The following is a 20860-nucleotide window of genomic DNA, read 5'->3' on the forward strand; positions in this document are numbered from 1 at the left end:
GTAGACTTTCTTTTACTCAAAAGCATTTTAGATCTCAAGCTGCTCACTGGTGGAATGCAGTTCCTAACGACATGTTAACATCTCCAACTTTTCAGTACGATTTATTTTCTTATTTGTGTAAAATTTGTTGATGATTTTTGTGTTTGTAAATTGTTTGCTTAATTGTTTTGTATGTGCTATGTGTGTGTTGTAATTTTTTGTTAAGTTATTGTGTGTGTGCTGTTGTAATTTATATGTGTATATGTATGCTATTTTTGCGTTTCCTCCTCAGTCAGGGAAGAATGGCATTGCCGACTGACTTGAGGCTAATTTAAAAATCCAAAAAAATAATAATCAATCACATAAAGAATTTCTTTGATCTTGATAAAACTCAGGGGAGCTATTTAAAGCTGTGCTCTGTGTGTGTGACTCGTTAGACCAGGAATCCATTCCAAAACACAGCACAGAATCACCAGCATATTCAATCACTGACTTTGGCATCATTTTGACAAGTGATAGTTTACATTATCAGTGCTCACCACAGCTTGTTAGAATTGCTTAAGAATAGTCTAAAACAATGTAACAGTGAATCTGATACATGTCATGAGACATGAAGAATATATCACTTCCTCTATAGGAAATGGTCAAAATGACAAGAAGATTTTTACCTTTACTTCATACCAGCATCTTGTTTTTTTTGCCAAAAGTTGTTCTTTCTCAAGGTACATAATACGTTTGAATGGAAAGTCATAGTGTAAATAAAATAGAGAGTTTTTATTCTCTTTTATTTATAGTATATATATCTATAGTCTCATCCTCGCAGACCCTATTCTCCAGGATGGCACTTATCATTTAGAGATTATAAGTGCCAAAATGCCTACATTTTTTGTCTGAGAAATTGCCAACTCTGGTGAATGATAATACAACTATACACAAGATAGTACCAGATGTAATGATTAAATAGTAAAATGTCACCATTATAGTTGGCTTTGCTAAAGCAAAGCTCTTGTGTAGTTACCATATAGTAAATAACTTTGGCTGTAAAAATCTTTGGCAAATAGGATTTCAATTGCCAAAGTTTTTTCTGTCAAATTTATTCACACAAGCAGATATGGCAAGACCACGTTGTATGATTGAAATCAGTCCTGCAATGTTTCAAACTTCTAGCTACCAAGAGATAATTAATATAAGAAAGAAAGCGCAGTTCATCGCCACATTAGGAATTTTACCAAATGCTTTGGTATAATATACATGATAACCTGCCTGACATTGAGCATAAGATCACTGTGCCAGATCGCTGTAAAACTGAAACATTTCTTTCAACATTCATAGCACCAACAAATGGCACACTTGCACATGGTACTTTCATGGAGTACTTACATGCTCCTTCATAATTTATCATTCGTTCAATCAGATAATGTGTACAATAATTATGGTGGGGTCCCCATTTGCCAAAACCTTTTCCACCAATTTTTCTAGAAAGTTTTCGCCAAACTTTGTTACCACCAAAGTTTCACTATACACCAATTATCACTGGAAATTTCTCAGACAATATTTCAAGTAGAAAACTTTTTGCTGATTTGAGGTTTGAGGGTTAACAGCAAAAATTTTATCCTTGTAATAGTTAGACCTCCATATAGGTAATCCTAAGGCTGCAGCACATGTTGCTGTCAGATCTTCAGTGCTGGTCACTGTAAAGTGCTAATAATAATAATAATATAGTCTAATACATTTTGGGATTGTTTGCAAATCCATGAAAATTTAATTTTGCTACATTGCTAGGCTATACAGTATATAGGCATTTCACCAGACCCTTTTGGAGGAGATGCTTATAATCTCCAATTGATAAGTGCCACCCTGGAAAATACCATAGGGTCTGGGAGGATGAGACTATAGCAAATCTTCACAAACTTCTTCATGTGTCAGGGGTAAAAATACTCTAATAAAACAATCACAAGTAGCAACAATTGCACAAAAAATGTTGACAAAAAGTTGTCCAAAGCTTGAACCAGTGACCTCCATATGCAAAATCATACTGTTGTTGTCAGCTGCTAGGTCACTTAATTTCTATTTTAGAAGTTTTAAATCTATACACAATTCTTAAAGTTCATAATTCATAAATCTACCAATGAGTAATTTAGATTGTTCTATTTAGTATGTTTGTTCTATTAGAAGTCCTCAAAATAACATGCACCATAGAGTGTTATAAATAATGGTCAAATAAATCTACAATACAATACTAATGTAACTTCTGTCTTTCATAATCATCATTGTGCCTGTAAATAGGAAGATCCAAAGTCAGTTTATGGCTGACTTTGGGGTAGTGAAAAATATAAAATAAGTGAAATCCATGCAAAAACAGTACAGAATCGTGTGGGTTTAAAAAGCTGGGTGAAAAAGTTGTGAAATAAAAGACAGTGGCCAAGAAATCGCTGCAAATGATGTTAATGCCAATCAATTTTAATACTGGCCAGGGTGCAGTGCACTGTTAAAGTTGATCGGTATTAACATCATTGCAGCCATTTCATAGCCATCACCAGATGCCACCACCTTTGATTTCACGACTTTTCACCCAAGATTTTTAGGGCCACACTATTTTTACAGCCGACTTACATGGTATACAGTTACAAGAGACAATATTGACAAACTTCTGCACCTGAGCTTTGTAACTTTACAGTGGATTTTGGAAGACCAGATTGTAGTTTTAACTTTACCTATATACACAGTTTTACCATAGACTTACAATCTGGAAACTCATGGGCAGATGCATTAACATATTTCTTAGAATTCTCAATTATTTCATGATAAAAACCTTGTTTATTGGTCTCCATCAAATCAATTTGTTTAAAATTGTAAATTCCATCAGCTGGCAACTCATGCATTCTCCACACTGCCTTTTTTTGACGTAAAGGATTGACCTTGATGGATTTTTGTGTTGAATTAGTGTAGGGTAATCAGCATAATCCTTAATGAAGTGCTGTATTTCATCTAGCAAATCTTCAATTGTCTGTGTTTCAATCTACATTAATATCAACAGAATCATATATATTTATATTTAAATAATACTAAGCATTTAGTTACCCAAAAAGTTTTTGTTTCACAGTGTGAAAAGAACAACCCTTATTTGGATGAGGATCAATAAGCCAACATCCATTGGGATTGTTAACGCCTTTCAAGGTGACAACACCAGTGTTACCATTGCATTGTATGAAATCAACTTCTTTACAAAAAATCTCAAGTGGAAATTCGATCCTCTCTTGTTGATTGGTACTATTAATGGCATGCTAAAGAAACACAGAGACACTGCACATATATTTTAGTGTGTAACTATGCTATGAAAATATTAATATTAATATTGAATGCCATGGTGTGCAGTTACCTTATACTAACCAAGGTTGCTGGGGCCTGCTGGTTGAAGGGCATGTGACTTATTTATCAGGCAACAACTTAAACTATGGATATATAATCCTAACACTAACCTATAGTCTCATATAAAACTCATTTAAAATTATTGTTGTTATTGTTTACTGTGCAAAACCTCTTACAAAGAGTATAATACAAGCACAGATAATGAATCAACAAAATTAATTATGTGATTAATTGATGTTCAGCTAGCCTTGCTTTAAATTGGTCTAAACTTGAACAGGTGATGAGGTTGTTGGGTAAATTATTCCAGATCTTTATACTTAAAGGGAAGAATGAGTTAAGGTATGAGTTTACTCTTGTGTTTGGCTGTAACAGCCTCATTGAATGGCCTCGTAGAGAGTAGTTAGATGGAGCTGGTATGAGCATGGTATCAGCGGCATGTCTATTAATTGGTGCATGATCTTAAACATTGTGATATCACTTTCAACTGGTTTCGCAAGTGAGCCAGAGGTGGCCAATTTAAATTTTGCAACATATTTGTGACACTTGCATATGAAGAATAATTATTGTACACAAACCTCACACACCGTCTTTGAACTGATTCAATAGCTAAGATGTCCTTTTGTGTATAAGGGTCCCAGACACCACAGGCGTACTCTAGGATTGGTTTAATAAGTGACTTGTAACAACTCACTTTGACCGAGATTGGGCAGCTATGAAAGTTACGTTGTAAAAATCCTTTGATACTGTTAGCTTTGTTAGTTAATGTGTTCAGACCAGGATAGCTTTGAGTAAATAGTAAGACCTAGGTACTTGGTGTGTGTCACCTCCTGCACAACAGTGTCATACAAAGTGTAATGGTAAAATATAGGCTTTTTCTTGTGTGTTATTCTGATGAATTCACATTTCTGAACATTAAATGTCATTTTCCATTTATTTGCCCATCTTTCCAAAATAGTTAGATCTTTCTGAAGTTGGTAACAGTCTTCTTTTGAGTTAATAGGGGTGTACAGAATGACATCATCTGCATATAATCTTACTGTCAAAAGTATGTTTTTTGGTAAATCATTTTATGAAGCATAAGAACAATAATGGAGCAAGAACGGTTCCTTGTGGAACTCCTGATGTCACTTGAGTTACGTCACTTTGCTCACCATTAACTAATACCTGTTGCTGTCTTCCAGTAAGAAAATCTTTTAACCATTCCAAAGTATTGCCCCGGATACCAAAATGATGTGGTTTATGGTAGAGATGTTGGTGTGATATCTTATCGAAGGCCTTAGAGAAATCTAAAAGAATTGCATCAGTTTATCCATTGTTGTTTAAGGATTCAGCAAAGTCATTGATAGTAAGTAGAAGTTGTGTCTCACAAGATCGACCATGGCGAAAGCCATGTTGCTCATCACACAAGATGTTGTGTTGGGAAAGGTGGGAGAAAATGTACGAATGTATTATATGTTCTAAAATCTTGGAGCATATGCATGTTAATGATACGGGTCTATAGTTGCTGCAGAGGGTACGGTCTCCCTTTTTGAATATTGGGACAATATTTGCTTACTTCCAATCAGGAGGGACTCTGGATTGATGGATGGATGCTTGAAATATAAGTGTCAAAATGGGAGCTATTTCAGTGCTGCACAACTTCAGTGAATGAGCAGGAATTTTGTCAGGTCCAGGTGCTTTAGAGATATCTAACTCATTTAGTAAGTTGAGAACTCCATTGGCATCTACAGAAATGGTAGCAATATCAGGAAATGGTGAGTCAGAGATAGTTGGAGGAGTTTCCAATAAATTCGGTGTAAAAACTGAGGCAAAATAATTATTCGGTAGTTGTGCTTTAGTATGGTTGTCATTATATATGTTGTCATTATGTCATAAGGAGGCAACACCAAAGTTGCCCTTCCACTGTCTTTTAATATAGGACCACAGTCACTTGGTTATTACACCATTTTTATCAGTGAGAGATGATATGTATCTGTGATATGCTCTACGGCTTTCTTGCTGGACTGTTTTTTTTTGAAATTTCTATATGTTTGCCATTTAATTGGACAGCTGCATGATTTTGCTAAGTTGTATAGGTGTTGCTTTTTACGTGAAAGATGTGAGAATTAATCCATGGTTTCTTATTTCCAGTGTTAGAAAGCTTTGTAGGTATATATGATAAACATATACAACACAGAGATTTAAATTGTTCCCACAAGGTATTAATTGAGGTAGATGTAGAGTATCTGGTGAAACAATTGGAGCTAAATTGTTCTATAGTGGACCTAATAGATGGCATATCAGCCTTGTGCCAGATGTAGATGGTTCTTGGGCTATGTTGCTGTGGAGCAAAAGAGATTAATGATTGTATGACAACTGCTTCATGGTCACTAATTCCAGGAACAGTGTGACAGGATTTGACTAGAGATGGTCTGTTAGTAAAAAATACATCGAGAATATTGTTTCCTCTGGTAGCAGAGTTGACTGTTTGTGTAACCCATGTTCTTCAACAAAGTCAATAATAGTATCACACAAACTAGAAGGGTACATGAAGCTACTGATATGAATAGTGTCCCAGTTGATGTTTGGTAAATTGAGGTCTCCAGCAATCCAAACAGGTGAAGTAGGGTAGCGATCAACAATACATTTGAAAAAGTGACATAGATTTGTTACGCTGTCTGGCTGTCTATTTGGCGGTCTGTAGAAGGCACATACAATTAGAGTCTGTTGATTAGTAAGGGTGAGTTGACAAGCAATAGCTTCTGTATCAAAATTTATATTCAGATGATGACAATTCAGTGAGTTACGGCAGGCAATCAAAACACCACCATATCCATCTGGCCTATCCCTTCTAAAGATGTTATAGTCTGTTGATAAAAACTCACTTGACAAGACTTCAGGTTTAAGCCAGGTTTCAGATATTGTAATAATTTCGGGATTGTGTTCATGTTGTAAGTTGTCAAAGGAAGCTTTTTTGGCCATTATGTTCTGAATTTTTAAGGACAGTAATTTGAGAGAATTTTGGAATGCATGAACCATCTACAAGTAGTATAACTTTTGCAAATCCAGTCACAATGTAACATGGACATTGGAGGTCTTCCTGATATCTACATGGGGCCCAAGGGCCACAGGCCAGAGAGTAGACATATCAGGTAGACTATATATGAGTGCACATGCATGGCACAATTATTTAAATTTACTTTAAAGCCTTTATAGTTAGTTTTAAAAGCTTTTGATGTGGTCTGGTGTTTGTCCAGAGCCTTGAAATAGCAAAAATGTCATTGCAGTTACTATGTCATATTAGTTTTAATTATATCATAGAATATGGTAGTACTGCAGAGGAGGTTGGAAGTGTGCACGTGAGCCCTATGGATTTGTATTGAAAAGCAGTCTGGACCTTCTTGGGTGCTGAAATACCTCCTAAATGATGAAATATGACAAGTACATGGCATTGGCACAATAAGCCCTGTTATGCCCTGAAAGTAACAGGGCTTAAGCCCCACTGAAATAGTTAAAACTTGGGCTCCATATAAATCATGCTATTTTGTTCCAAGCTATGGATGCAGTAAATGTCTTTGTTGACGAGTAAGAAAGACAGAGAGAGGAGTTCCACTCAAGGGCGCACCAGTCGGGGATCACACAAGACAGAAAGAAAGCCTCTAGATGAACAATAGCAACAATAGAGGATATGCTCATATTATTACTTGAACAAAAATGATCAAAAGATTAGCAGTATACCCAAGAATTTTGACAGTGAACAACTATCGTGAATCCCATGCAAAAGTATGGGTAGCAAATGCAACTTGGACTATAACTCACCACATGAACTACAGATGGGGCTCCTCCTTTCAGTTACTCTGTTATACACGTAAATGGACTATCGCTCTGGAGAAACTCTCATAACTGGTCTACTTTTTGTGATTCACACTTTCTATACATACCTACAATACATTTGTTCACCATCGTGACATAATATTAAGAAAACATCACATTTTTATTCGAATGTTTTCAGTCATAAAGTTGTGCATATCCTCTATTGGTCAAGGTTACAAATGAGTATCATGGCCACCATTAATGTCTTCAATGCTATACCCCACCTTAAAATCTCAAAAGTGCAATTAACAATAATAAATTTGTAGTGCTTATTAAGCTTCCAACCTCACTGGTTAGTAGGGATCGTGGAGATTTGGGTTTTCTTGCTCAAAAATATCACCCAAAAACCAGCCTTGCCTTTCAATCATAACAGCTTGACGGCATTGGTAAGGAATAACCAAGCCCAAAATGCAGAAGCCTGACAATAGCACTAGCCAGGTTTGGGTCTTGTGCATACAACATGTACATATACTAAATCAGCCAAAGTGTAGAAGTATTACCCAAAAGCACAACTGTGACAATCAAGTTTGGCAGCCAGAGGATTCTGAAAAGCTAAATTTTTATGTTGAAACAACTTTAATTCTTGCATGGCCATCATCGTTTAACTATTATTTATTATTATTTTATTTATTATTATTATTATTATTATTAATACTTTACAATACAGTAAATGTATTGAGGGTCAACCAACAACCCGTGTTATTTTTGGCATTGTTTTATATTTGGGTTGTTTTGATATAAATTATATATTATTCATACCCAAATTCAAATGAGGCTTTTCTTCAGATAATTGCAATTCTTCATATTCAAATGTGCTTTCTTGATTGTTAGAAAGTCTGCTAGAAAATATCTTATAAGCTTTTTTAATTCCTTCTGCATAACAATGAAGGTCAACCTTTTCTCTACACGGTTTTTGAAGCAGTTCTTCAACAAACTATAAACCTCCTTGGGACATTCTTTTGGCTTTTCCATTTTCTTTTTACCCAGAACAAACTTTTTACTTCAGCAGCTGTCATCCCTGGGTATGGAGCATCACCATAGGAGAAGAGCTCAGAAAGAAACACAGCAAATGACCACATGTCTGAAAATGTACTAAACTTTCTACCATTCAGAACTTCTGGAGCTTGCCATCTGGTGGCTATTTGAAAACTGTCACAAACTTTGTGTGTCTCATGTTCCTTTTCTCTACACGGTTTTTGAAGCAGTTCTTCATCAAACTATAAACCTCCTTGGGACATTCTTTTGACTTTTCCATTTTCTTTTACCCAGAACAAACTTTTTTACTTCAGCAGCTGTCATCCCTGGGTATGGAGCATCACCATAGGAGAAGAGCTCAGAAAGGAACACAGCAAATGACCACACGTCTGAAAATGTACCAAACTTTCTACCATTCAGAACTTCTGGAGCTTGCCATCTGGTGGCTATTTGAAAACTGTCACAAACTTTGTGTGTCTCATGTTCCTTCAGGTACTGTGCTTTGTTGAAACTAGCTATTTTGCAGACCATGTCACCATCAACCAGAATACTACTATCTTGGAGGTCACAGAGGATGATTCTTCTCAGCCCCAACTCTTATCATACCGCTTCCCACACCAAGTGCCATGCCCAACAGCACTACAACATTTATCCTTGCTCCCTCATTCTGCAAAAATCCTCGCAGATCACCTTTTTCTGCATATTCAAAAAACAGTGAATATGTGTTCTCTGAATAATTCAAATCTGCAGAAATAAGTTTTATGATATTGGGGTGTTGACAGTGCTCTAGTATGTCAATCTCTTTGCCCAGCATCTCTTTAGAGATTACATCAGCTGGCTTTTTTGATCTGTCAATTCTATTGATCGCCAGCCAAAATTCACCAGTCTGACCATAAGCCAGCACTTTCACCTCCATGTAGTCAGTTTGAAATTACAAAGGTATTACATTATAATATTACAGAACACTTTGCAATTATCAATAACAAGTTGATGCTACACTACACTAAACCAATAACCATCAGACTTCCTGAAGCACTATACAGTGCCCATCAAAACCAACATGCTACTGTACATCAAGCCAGTAGTAGTTGAAATGTTTAAAAAGCCATACAAATTATTACCTATGGGCTAAAGAAATCTACAAGCATGTTGTCAGAATGCACAGTAGTGGATATCCCTACTGTGCATTTCAATTACAGAAACTCCACAGCACAGTATGGATGGATATTCACTTCTTTTTGCATTCAAGCTTGTTTCTGTACTTTTCATTGGTTCACTATATTCTGATTGACCCAGGTGCATGCCTGGTTTACTGAAATTGTTTTCAGAAAAGTGTGTGTGTGTGTGTGTGTGTGTGTGTGTGTGTGTGTGTGTGTGTGTGTGTGTGTGTGTGTGTGTGTGTGTGTGTGTGTGTGTGTGTGTGTGTGTGTGTGTGTGTGTGTGCGTGTGTACCTACCTACCTATCTACCTATGTTTGTCCATATACACCCACGTGAGCAAAATCATTAAATGGTAAAAGCAGCTGCAGCTTGCACGTAAAAAGTAAAAGCGAAATGAAGTCTGCATTAAACTTCCGCACAGGTAAACTTTGTGATTTCTTCTCGGCAGTCTGAAAAACAGGTATGGCAACTCTTCACATACTTCATAAACAGTCTTCCCTTTCAGTTTTGTAGACGTTCAACACCTTTAAAACAACGTTGAAGGCCTCTTAGGCTACCAGAGATAGCGTATCCTTCGAGTTGAAAGGAGGGCATTACCCGTACTTATTCGAATGAAAATGAGGGCAGCCTCGAGGCTTTGTCTAAACAATTCGCATGAAAAAACACAATAGACACACTATAAAACAGTTGAGAAGATATTTCTGTGCATAATTTGTGGTTTAAAGTGGTTTGTTATAGTTGCGCTTCCTTAGCAGTGCATAGCAACATAATTACCGAATTACAAAATAATTCATGAATTATGAAATACACTAAATTACAGTGTTTACAAATCTAATTGTCTAGCTGAATTAATAATAACAATAGCATGAAATTATATACATGGTTGATTAATTGCCTATTTGGTTAGAATGGGATAGTATTAACTTCATGGGTGCCGGTTTATAGAAGTAGCATTACATCAACTTGTTTCTTATACTTGTGCATATAGTAATACATGTAAAGTACCTTGCTGAAGGTTTGGATTGGTGGAGAATTTTCATACTGGGATTCTGATCACTTCTTTTCTAAATAATGATACCCTTATAGATAGATAGTCCATGACACCAAACAATATGTTCACAATGACAGCATTTCCAAATATATCTAGCCATGCTGGTGGTAAAATTTAATATGGATATCAATGGTAGAACTGCATGTGTAATTAACCAGTTTTATTGTCCAGTAAGCATATACTTTATAGTCCCGACATGTGTTAAGTGTTGTAATAAAGCAATCAGTTGCTTTCTATACTTTAATGCTTTTCTGTTTAGTAAGCTGCCACAACCAAAAATATCATGGAGTTAACTCATAACTAATCTATTCTGGGAGTTAACACAAGGTCAAAGTATCAAACTACTTTTCATGGGTGTAACTCAAGATGGGACCACTTTGCCTTTTCAATGATATCATTAACAACTGTGCTAAACTCACAGTTAACAATCTTTTAAAGTTACAAATGAAAGTGTGCATTTCATGTTACCATAGTAAACTAATAAACTTAAATGTATCACACAAATTAATGAAATGTGTAGTATAAATAATAGTGATATATCGCTATAAATGAATACTCATTTATTTATCTATTTACATTGTAATCGCAGAGCAATTACAGTAAAACTGCACTGATCTTAAGTTATTCCTACAAATATATACCACAGATGGGGATGCTATACTGTGTGGATAGTTTAACTTACTCTATGTCTGTTTATTGATATATAATCATGTGGGTGGTGGTTGAACAGGTTGATGGTCTCCTTCATTTTGTGAACACTAATAGAACAGATATTATCAACACTTATTGTTGTAACAGTACAAAATGTACCTCCAAACTTGCGGATGTTATTTCAACATAAGGATTCATCTTTGGGGCATAATGACTTGACACTTTTTTCTTGGTACTGGTACTGTAATTCACTGTATGTGGATCTGAGCTCATAGTAGATGGCTGTAATTATAGATATTGAAATCACATTGGTACTAGTAATAGCATGGGTAGCAGTGAAATTTGGGATAAATACCATGAGTGTTGTATTGGAAATGGGGATAAATTTCACAAGGCGAATACCCATGCTATTCCCAGTTAATACCATACTCACTGCATATACGCATGCTGTACATTAGCGTTGCTATGTACGCAAATTGTCACTATGTACTAAACACGCATCAACACTAATTGGTGCTACACTGTTAACATAAATTCTAGCCAATGAAATTACAATTACAACTTTTTCACTGCTGTCAGTGAAATACAGGATAAATTTCACTGCTACTATTGAGACTTTTGTATGGGCAGTGAAACAGGTATGGTATTATACATAGTATAGGACAAACTACAATGTTATGCTATATGGTCTACACACAATAACTATATGTGACCGGATTTGCGAAAAGGTACCTTTTACACACATTTTACATACCAGCAAACAAAATGTCATAGCTGTTGACTTCTTATTCTGATTAAGTTGCTCTTTTCATCTAAATGTAGCCAGATACTGTAGCTACACTCATGGAAATTTCAGGCAATGGTATGCTATGATTAAAAAGTTATGAAGTTATAAAGTTAAAGAAAATGGGTCAAATTTTGTGTGTGAAAAAGGTACCTTTTCGCAAATCCGGTCACATATGTAATTATTAGTCTCCTGGAACTATATACATATTATGTGATCATTGATTGTTAGTGTACATCACATGATGCTGTGTAGAGTACACTGTAAACAGTACTTTAGGTTATAGTAGTATAGTCATGGGTAATCATTCAAAATTTTGATGCTTTTGAAAAGCCATTTGAGGCAGGTGAAGTACTACAAGTTGTTGTAAACACTGGTAATCCCAGCCTGTACATCACACTCATGCTCCAGCTGTCGCTACCGTGATTCTTCAACTGCACTATACAACAAAACATGTAGGCTCTATGGGAATTTCTGGGGTATAGCAATACTATAATATTAAAATCCCTTTCACATGCCCTAGATACTGTAACTTTAGTTAGTGTCAAATTCTAAAGATTCAGTAATTTATTTGTCTGGATTTTGGTGGTAGTTTTTTTTTTGTAAAATATCACACTATAATTGTGCAAACACCCATAAGTATAAGTGTCATACTATACAAGACAGGTTTTGAGTGAAGGCTGGTTTTTGTAATGGCTATGTCACACCTACCCATTACAAAAAATGCTTCACAGCAAAAATCACCATTTTCAGTTGAAAGATGTTATTTAATACCTACATCCATAATGCATGCAATTCATAGGAATCAAAAAGCTTAAAATTTCTTGGCGTAGTGCCTTTGATCCCTGCTACCACTTAAATATTTCTATTTTTTAGTTTGTTAACTTCGTGTCACTAAATTAGATTATGATAGATGGGGCATAAAAATTACAGACAATTCTGGCTCATAAGAAAAATTAAGACACAGGCAGTTTTAGGCAATATCCACTATGGTATATAATCATTACAAAATATACTTTGAAGTTTGCAATATTTTCTGCTTCAGGAGTATAAAAGTATAAAGCTTATATAAAACCCCAGCTACTTTATAGAGGCTTTTTACACACATGTTTATAAAAATAAGAATTCTGACAACAGCTTTAACTACCTGATAGTACTCCAATGATGCAGACAATGAATACTGCAGAGTTTCCAACTTCTCGTTGATTGTCACAATATTTTGGGATAAATATTGCACTGCAGATTGCATCACTTCCATATTAGCACTCAGTTCCTCAAACTTTTTAGTGAATGTGCTCTTTATGTGTTTCAGTTGATTGAGTACGACAACATTGTCTGACATAGAGCTAATTTCTTTTGCATCAGTAAAATCCAAAATAAATTGTGGGGGAAAATCTTCTTCCTGTATTATTGAAATAATTTAATATTCATACAGTGTGACAATTAATGTAGCTAAGTACAAAGAACTTATTAATTATACAGTACATAGTATACAATACTATTAATTATATTACAGAGTGGAAGTGACCATTCTATCAGCTAGGTTCTGCCCACTATACAAGTGAAGAACAGTTTAAGAAGCGCCTCTACAATCAGTCTAGTCCCCATTGCTTTACAGATGCACATGCAGAATTACAAAAAAGGGGAACAAACAATAAGACAGTTTTTATGAAATAAAGACATGTCTAATTACCCTGCTCTATACTTAGCAATGTGTTATATACTATCCTAAATGTATATGCCATAACTCAACATGCATACCAGGATCATAAACTATGAGCAAAGAGTAAGTATACGCAAAAGATATAGTATGCCATTGCAACTATTGCATGTAAATCACATGCTCACACACCCTAGCAGTTGGACAGTTTACCCCATGGTTTGATTTGAAATGCAACTCAGTTTTCTATATATACCATGCCTTTCAATGTGCTGAAGTAGATGAATGAGAGCACATGCATAGAAGCTTACAATAAGAATATTAAGGTACATTCAACTGTAATAGTATTACAATTAGTTACTTATAATTACTACAGGGTTGGATTCCCACTGGTGAAAACTTTCATTCCATATAATTATACTGGCACATACATTTTGTGACACATTTTTTCACAGCTTTAGTATTCATAGTGCTTGCTCACCAGTCTCTGCATGCATCTAAATGCAAGCCTTTACTATATGTCATACAGTACTGTATAGTAGGGACCACAAAGGAGTAGGCATGGCCCACAAAATAATATCACCCACAAACCAGCCTCAATTTTCCCAGACGACAATGAGACAGTATTGGTTATGTAAAACTAAGCCCAAACAAGCTTTCAGATCAACCCGAAACACTTTCAACAAGTTACTACAAATTTTTTTTTAAATGGAATATTCTACTGACTGACTGACTGATGCCTTCAGACAAGCGTAACTCAATAATGGCTAAAGGCTACGGGCTTGATTTTATCACTGTTTTACATTGCTTTGGCTCGAGAGGTGCCTTTTGGCATACTGCAGTACGTACAATGCATTCTTCATGGACTTACCAATGTCCTCCTTTGTGTCCCATTCATCTTTGTTGACAGTGAAGTATTGATTTGGCGGTAGCACGTGATGGCTTCCCTTCAAAATGGAAATCGTCCATATTTTTCATAGTGGCTATTTTGATTGCAGAGGTGTTTTTGAACAGTTCTTGAATCGTACTGCTGTGTAATGGATTGAACATAACCGACAACGAAACATAATGGATACTTCACTTTTCAGATGATAATTGATATAACTGGGGAACACGGTGCCATTTCAGATGCGGTATGCATGGTCATTATAATTACTTACAAAAAAAAGTTAACAAACAAGTACACAAAAAATTTGGAATTTTCAACTAGAGTAGGCACATCGATAAAAAGTACTGAAACAAGCTGGAATAGTGCATGATATTAAATCACAGTAAAACAATAAGAAGTGTTATATCTCTACTGTGCTAAAGATACCATAATGGAAATGCACAGTAGGGATATAACACTTAAGCTTCTTACTGTTTTACTGTGACTTAATATCGTGCAGCTTATTTCAGTACTTTTTATCAATGTGCTATGGTCCTACTCTAGTTGAAAATTCCAATTTTTTTGTGTGGCTAGAATAATTCGTGCATACATCTTTTCTGGCTGTATAGGTACAAATACATGCATGTTTCCCACAGACCACTTTGCTTGCATGCATTGAAAAGACACATGACCGTAAGGTCAATATGTCTAATATATTAATGCAAGAGCTGCTTGTCGACAGAAAAATACTTCAACTTTTCAACTAGGTTTCAGTCCTTCAATGGGCTGTAGAGAGCAAACAAAAGTACAAAGCTTTGGAGTCAGGAGTGGAGCCAGCTTCCACAGGAATACTGCTTCTACAAGGCCTATCTGTCCCTGTGAAAGCCATACATTTAGTACAAAATGCAAGCCCATCTCTGTAGACTCTTTAATACACATTTGCTTTTGAAAAACTGTTTGAAAGTGCATATACATACCTAGCTAGCTAATGATATATTACTAGCTACATTGCCGTTCTTGTAGCTTATTTCACTAGGCTATTAAAATTACTGCATGAATAAGAAAGAAGCTAAAATTAAGCAATGGTGGACTGACTTCTCTTTACACTCTTCTGTACTTGCATACAGCTCTTTAGTGTCCTTCATATCCAACATTGAGAGAGCTTGAATGACACATCGATCCATACAGTAACTATCTGTTCAACATGCCTGGCCTGACCTGTGATGGTAAGAATTGGCTTTTCCCATTTTTCATAAGTCTATATACTAGTAATAAAGTTGTTGTCTAGTCAGCAGTTTCCTCAAATTGCAGTACGCGCTTTAGCATATAAATAGTACTGTTCAATTTCAAAATATTATCACGTAACTCTGGATATTATTATATAAAATTTATTTTGATGAAAAATTCAAACTTGAGTAGGTGATCTTCATTTGATCCAGCCAAAGTATCACAAGATGCTCAAAGAGAACGTATGTATCAAGACTCGTGGCAGTAAGTCATGCAACCAAGAAAGTAAAAAGTGCACATCTCAAATAACAATACTGTGAGTTATTTAGCCACAAAAGTCTTAGTTCTCTAACTATTTAACTATATACCATGGTATAAGCATACCAACCACAGTAACCTAGCTAGCTCCACACATGTATATAGCTTTACCTTCCAATTGGTATATACACCATTTAATTGATATGATACTGCACTGTGATATATACAATCAGGAGTGGTTTTAGGGGGGGTTTCTACCTTTGGGGCTGGGCTTACTTCAGAACGGCGGTCCAGCCTTTAAGCAGCTAGCATTATACTGATTCCTCTTTAACTACAACTATAAACCCATAGAACATAAGACACAAATCATACTCACCAATGCTCATCTGCTAAATGATACTTTCACTATTTTTGTAGTAAAACTCAAGGATCACAAGTTATTATTGGTGAGTACAAGATTGAGATACTCTAATAGAACAGTCATCTACTCTAATAGAACATTCAGTTGATGCAATTTATCCAAACCTGTCTGCAATTAGATATGTATCTTTACAAATTTATGTGTACATTTTTATTGATGTTTACTTGTACAGTATACGTATTATTTTAATGACAGTCATTGAGAAATACTGTATTTGTGTATGCATGCACTACTGAAATTGTTCTCATATTCAACATTCAAAATTTTACTATGGGGTTATGCATATATCCCCTAATATTGTGAGAAGTCAATGTTTAAGTAGTGGTTGAATGCAGAAAAGATCTCAGATCTCAGCTGCTGTAACTCCCTTGGTACATGCCTGGATTGCATGTTGTGGGGAATCAAGTCACCACTGGGTCTGGGGTTTTTTCTGCTTTCTTCACAGTTTCAGTTACATGTTTCTGACCCCCTGTATTCACAGGCTTTAGCCTTCTCACAGGTCCCTAGTGGGATAGTACTTAATATTGTGATTTGCACACTAGGGTACTATTAATGATTCTTAGATACTTCCTGAATGTTAACCACCTCATATGATTTACCCCCCCCCCCCCCCCCAACACCCCCCAACACCCCCCAACTTAGAGTAAGGGTACTGTTCTCCACCCCTGTTAATTCTTTTTAATTGACATAGCAGTAAACCTTCTGAGGCTACAGAGCAAACAGAAAAGGATATAGAAGGTTATGGTAACAGTGATAATGAGGGAGAAATGCTAAGTAGCAATGAAGATTGACAAGCAGAATCATGACTAGCTATAAAGCTATATAGCTAAATACTTGAATCTAATCATAAAGACTCAATAGAACAATTTATCATAGCTAACTACATAACTATTGGTGAAAACACGACATATTAAATGCTAGTGAGCATCAGTAGATCAGAAACTCTGTAATAGTAGACTTAAAGCAGAAAGTTTTCAAGCATTGTAAAAGTAAAACCTTGTCAGCATCTGGGGGCTACACCCAGACCCCTGCATCTGAGTCCTACTAGCTACCACTGGAAACCCCCTTCTAAAAATCCTAGATCGGCCCCTGACAATAAACATATAGCTGTCTAAAATGGTATGCATATAAGTAACTGACTGACTGAATCCACCCACTGTAAATTAATGGTACATGCTCCCTGCGGTCACTTACTTATACTTCACAGTATGATGGCATACATAGCTACTTCATTAACGTCAGAAGTATAGCTATATGTACATCAAGTGATTCAAGTCATGGTGAAGTAGCTATGTACGTACATCGTACTAGCTAAGTGACCATAGGGAGCACTAATCTACAGTACTCACTTTGGAAATTACGAATGGTTCTTGTGATTAGCTACAACACAAGCTGTGCATATAATTAAATTGTAATGCATCATATACCCGCCTACACAGTAGTGTGGGAGAAATCAACAGGACACAAAGGTAAGTTCATGCATGGGATATCAATGCATGCATTGTAGGGTTGGCAAAGGCATGGTTTGGTCTTATAAGTGACATTCAGAAACAGTGAAAAACTCAAGAAGTAGTTATAGGACCATTCCAAGTAGCATTCCTGTTTTTGGTACTTGTTAAATCGGACAAGGGCGGGAGCGTTTGGCCATTAATTATGCCATTATTTCAATACAGATTAATGTGGTCAAACTTTACTTTTAGCTACAGTAATAGAAAATTTTGCATCAATAAAATACTGAGCAGGTAATACAAGCTGCAAGTAATTAAAATAGTCATAGCTACAAAACAGCAAAAAATATAATGCATTGTAGATAGCTGGCAATCTAAAGTATGGGACAAATCACACTGTAAATTGTACTGCAAGCTTTCCTGTGCATATAACAATAACTCAACAAATACTATGTTCGTCATTGCAACATCATGTACAAACTTGAGGACCAAAATTTGTATCACATACATACATGCACAAATTTTCATGTGACAATCAAAGTTCCATATATCAGTTCAAGTATATATGTTACAAATAATTCCATGTAAGGAATTTGATTCAATGATTCTGATATATAAGAGATTGTTGCAATCATGGATTGAACAAGGAAAATAACTGAATTTAAGCAAATTTGTGAATGATTTTTGACACTGGCATTGTAGTGTAGAATAATAATCAAGAGCAAACCTTTTTGGAGCAATGGTATAATTGATTTTCATTGGTATACTTAATCAAATACTTCATCATATTCCTTAGTGACAGTATTCTCCAGGAACATCAGATAAATTACTTATAAGGTGCCCTTTCTGGTTGAGGCTTGCACATGTAGGTTACAACAATTTTAGCTAAATAACAGTCTTTAGCTTAACAGATGCAACAGTACTTCAAATCAATTAAATATTAAATATGCAGCTGCATGTGTATAGGTGCATGTGCACTGCAGCCCTAAGGTATTATTAATGTTGACTTTACCTATTGATTGTGGCATATTGGCTGCAGTGGAACCTCTTTTATCTAGCAGTCTGGTACATACTACTGTCCATATCACAGAAATGTCCATAGCTATAAGAAATGCATGTTAACATGCTGAAGTAACTGTTTTAAATGCTATTATTGGCATCAGTTTGTACTATACAGTTAAGTGGGTAGAGGGGGTTTCATGGTCACTCCCCTGGGCTGTAAACATGTTTTATTACCTAGCAACCAAGTGGTAGTTATTATCTGTAGAATAAACAAGCCAACAAACAGCAGTGGCGTAGCCAGACTTTTTGCCATGCCAGGGCACTGAGCGGGCAAGCCATTCAACCATGCAACACACATACACATGCCCATCTTCACATGGACATTAATACAGCACTTTAAAAACGTGTACGTATACTTTACCTACTCTTCTGTATGCATGACTAATGGACTTTAACCTTACTCTAGGTGAACGCTAGCTATTGGCCTTCTTATTCTACACTAGTACATACCTCCGTGTTAATACCAGACTTGGAAGAAACCTTAATTAAAGCATGAGACGCTTATGGTGTTGTATCACGTGATGACTGTGCTCTGCCAGTGCCACAGCCTAGAAATAAAAAAAGAAAATAATTGCTGACTGAATAAGCATTCCATACCATTTGAACTATCACTTAGTAGTATCTACATGGCTAGGTGGGTACCAATGCCTCAAATATCTCGCCTCTATTCTCTGATTCAAATTTTGACTGTACCAATAGTTACACAAGTTAATCCAATTGTTAACTGTCCATCCCACTATACTGGAAGAGTTTATAATCCTTGTCCTTCACTCCTTGTCACAATGCTGCACGTTTTTTTGTAATCACATGATCTCGCTTCTATTTATTGCCTCCTATTATTTGTACACAATTGAGTTACACAAAGAGAAAATCCCTTGGATAATCCCATCTCTGTCCCTCGACTAGTCGGAAAGAAAGACATTGACAGGTTAGTAAGTTATGCTATCTACCGTTCTTGTACAATAATGGAGTAGCTAACTTTAATCCAGCCCACGTCTTTAAATATTGCTCGGGGCTCTGGGTGGCTGATGGTGGGACAAAATGGTCTGATGCCAGGGCAATGGTCTGATGCCAGGGCAATGCCCTGGCTTTCCCGGGTTTGGCTATGCCACTGACAAACAGGTGAGCAACAACCTTTAGGCTCCCTCCCTGTGCTTTCAGCTAACCCAAATTTCATTATGGTCAATAGCCTAAGGCATGTGACATGACTAATTTTGGTTGTCTGGACAACAGAGGTGCTGGATAATAATTATAGAGGTCTGGATAAGGAAGGTTCCACTGTACAAACAAATTATGCATAGCTACATACTAGCCATCTAAAAATATCAGTATCTATAGCTAGCTACATACTGTATATTGCATGTTATTTCAATATTTCACCACATCATTCACATGCATGAAATTCACTTGTAATTCTTTGAAATGTAATAGGCACTTAACACTCACCAGATCACCTACTTCCACCCCTACAGTCTACTAAACATCCATTAGATATCACTAATCAACATGACTACCTATAGGTGTCAGGTTCCACAGTTCGATGAAATGTCCTATCATATCCAACTCAAAGTGAATGAAACAACCAAAGTCCTACACGTTATTAAAATAATGTACCTTACATAAATGCACCAAGAAACTGCCTTGTATGACCAGATTCGTTGACATGCCACAACATGATTACGGACATTTTGGGACCCACCACTTTTTGCTCTGTTATAGAAGTTTTCCTCTGTCAAAGGTAAAAAAATGTAGCCGTATTAACCTGACCTGTTGGGTTTATAACACCCACTATTACCACCCACTCCACTGTATGGCGCTATATGGTCATCAACAACCTATACAAACAGATGAACGCCATAACTGCATTTTCTTTCTACTATCATACTATCAGAAGAGTTCCCCCCCAAGGCCAGGCCATCATTGAACTATGTATGTAGCTATATAATTTCAGGAGCTGTGTTGCTTCAATTCCCTGGGATAACATTATGCATATCAAGCTGCCTATTCCAGTACACAATCAATCAATCACTTCAGTTCAATTCACTAACCGACCGCACTGGCTGTCAAGTTCCTCCGAGAGTTCCTCTTCATTTAG

The 20860-nt window shown here is 36.1% G+C and overlaps 1 protein-coding gene across 1 annotated transcript; it reads right to left on the minus strand.

Moving 5' to 3' along the window:
* Positions 1-2728: 2728 nt before the first annotated feature.
* LOC136269270 (uncharacterized) lies at positions 2729-13169 on the minus strand. The gene is made up of 6 exons (XM_066064800.1): positions 12969-13169; positions 11197-11319; positions 11069-11144; positions 10341-10399; positions 3061-3263; positions 2729-2998 (listed from the first exon to the last, which is right to left on the minus strand). Exons 1-3 carry the CDS (start codon positions 13161-13163, stop codon positions 11094-11096), a joined length of 369 nt encoding a protein of 122 aa, XP_065920872.1. The 5' UTR covers positions 13164-13169; the 3' UTR covers positions 2729-2998; positions 3061-3263; positions 10341-10399; positions 11069-11093.
* Positions 13170-20860: the final 7691 nt, after the last annotated feature.

Source organism: Dysidea avara, chromosome 10 (genome assembly GCF_963678975.1).
Source record: "Dysidea avara chromosome 10, odDysAvar1.4, whole genome shotgun sequence".
Classification (NCBI taxonomy): Eukaryota; Metazoa; Porifera; class Demospongiae; order Dictyoceratida; family Dysideidae; genus Dysidea; species Dysidea avara.

Excerpts from the sequence above, each read along its gene's own strand:
- LOC136269270 (XM_066064800.1), bottom strand. The coding sequence starts at position 13,163 with ATGTCAGACAATGTTGTCGTACTCAATCAACTGAAACACATAAAGAGC. Across the intron at positions 11,320-12,968 it reads CATCATTGGAGTACTATCAG|CCATCTACTATGAGCTCAGA; the intron begins GTAGTTAAAGCT and ends CTATAATTACAG. Across the intron at positions 11,145-11,196 it reads TAACATCCGCAAGTTTGGAG|TGTTCACAAAATGAAGGAGA; the intron begins GTACATTTTGTA and ends CTGTTCTATTAG.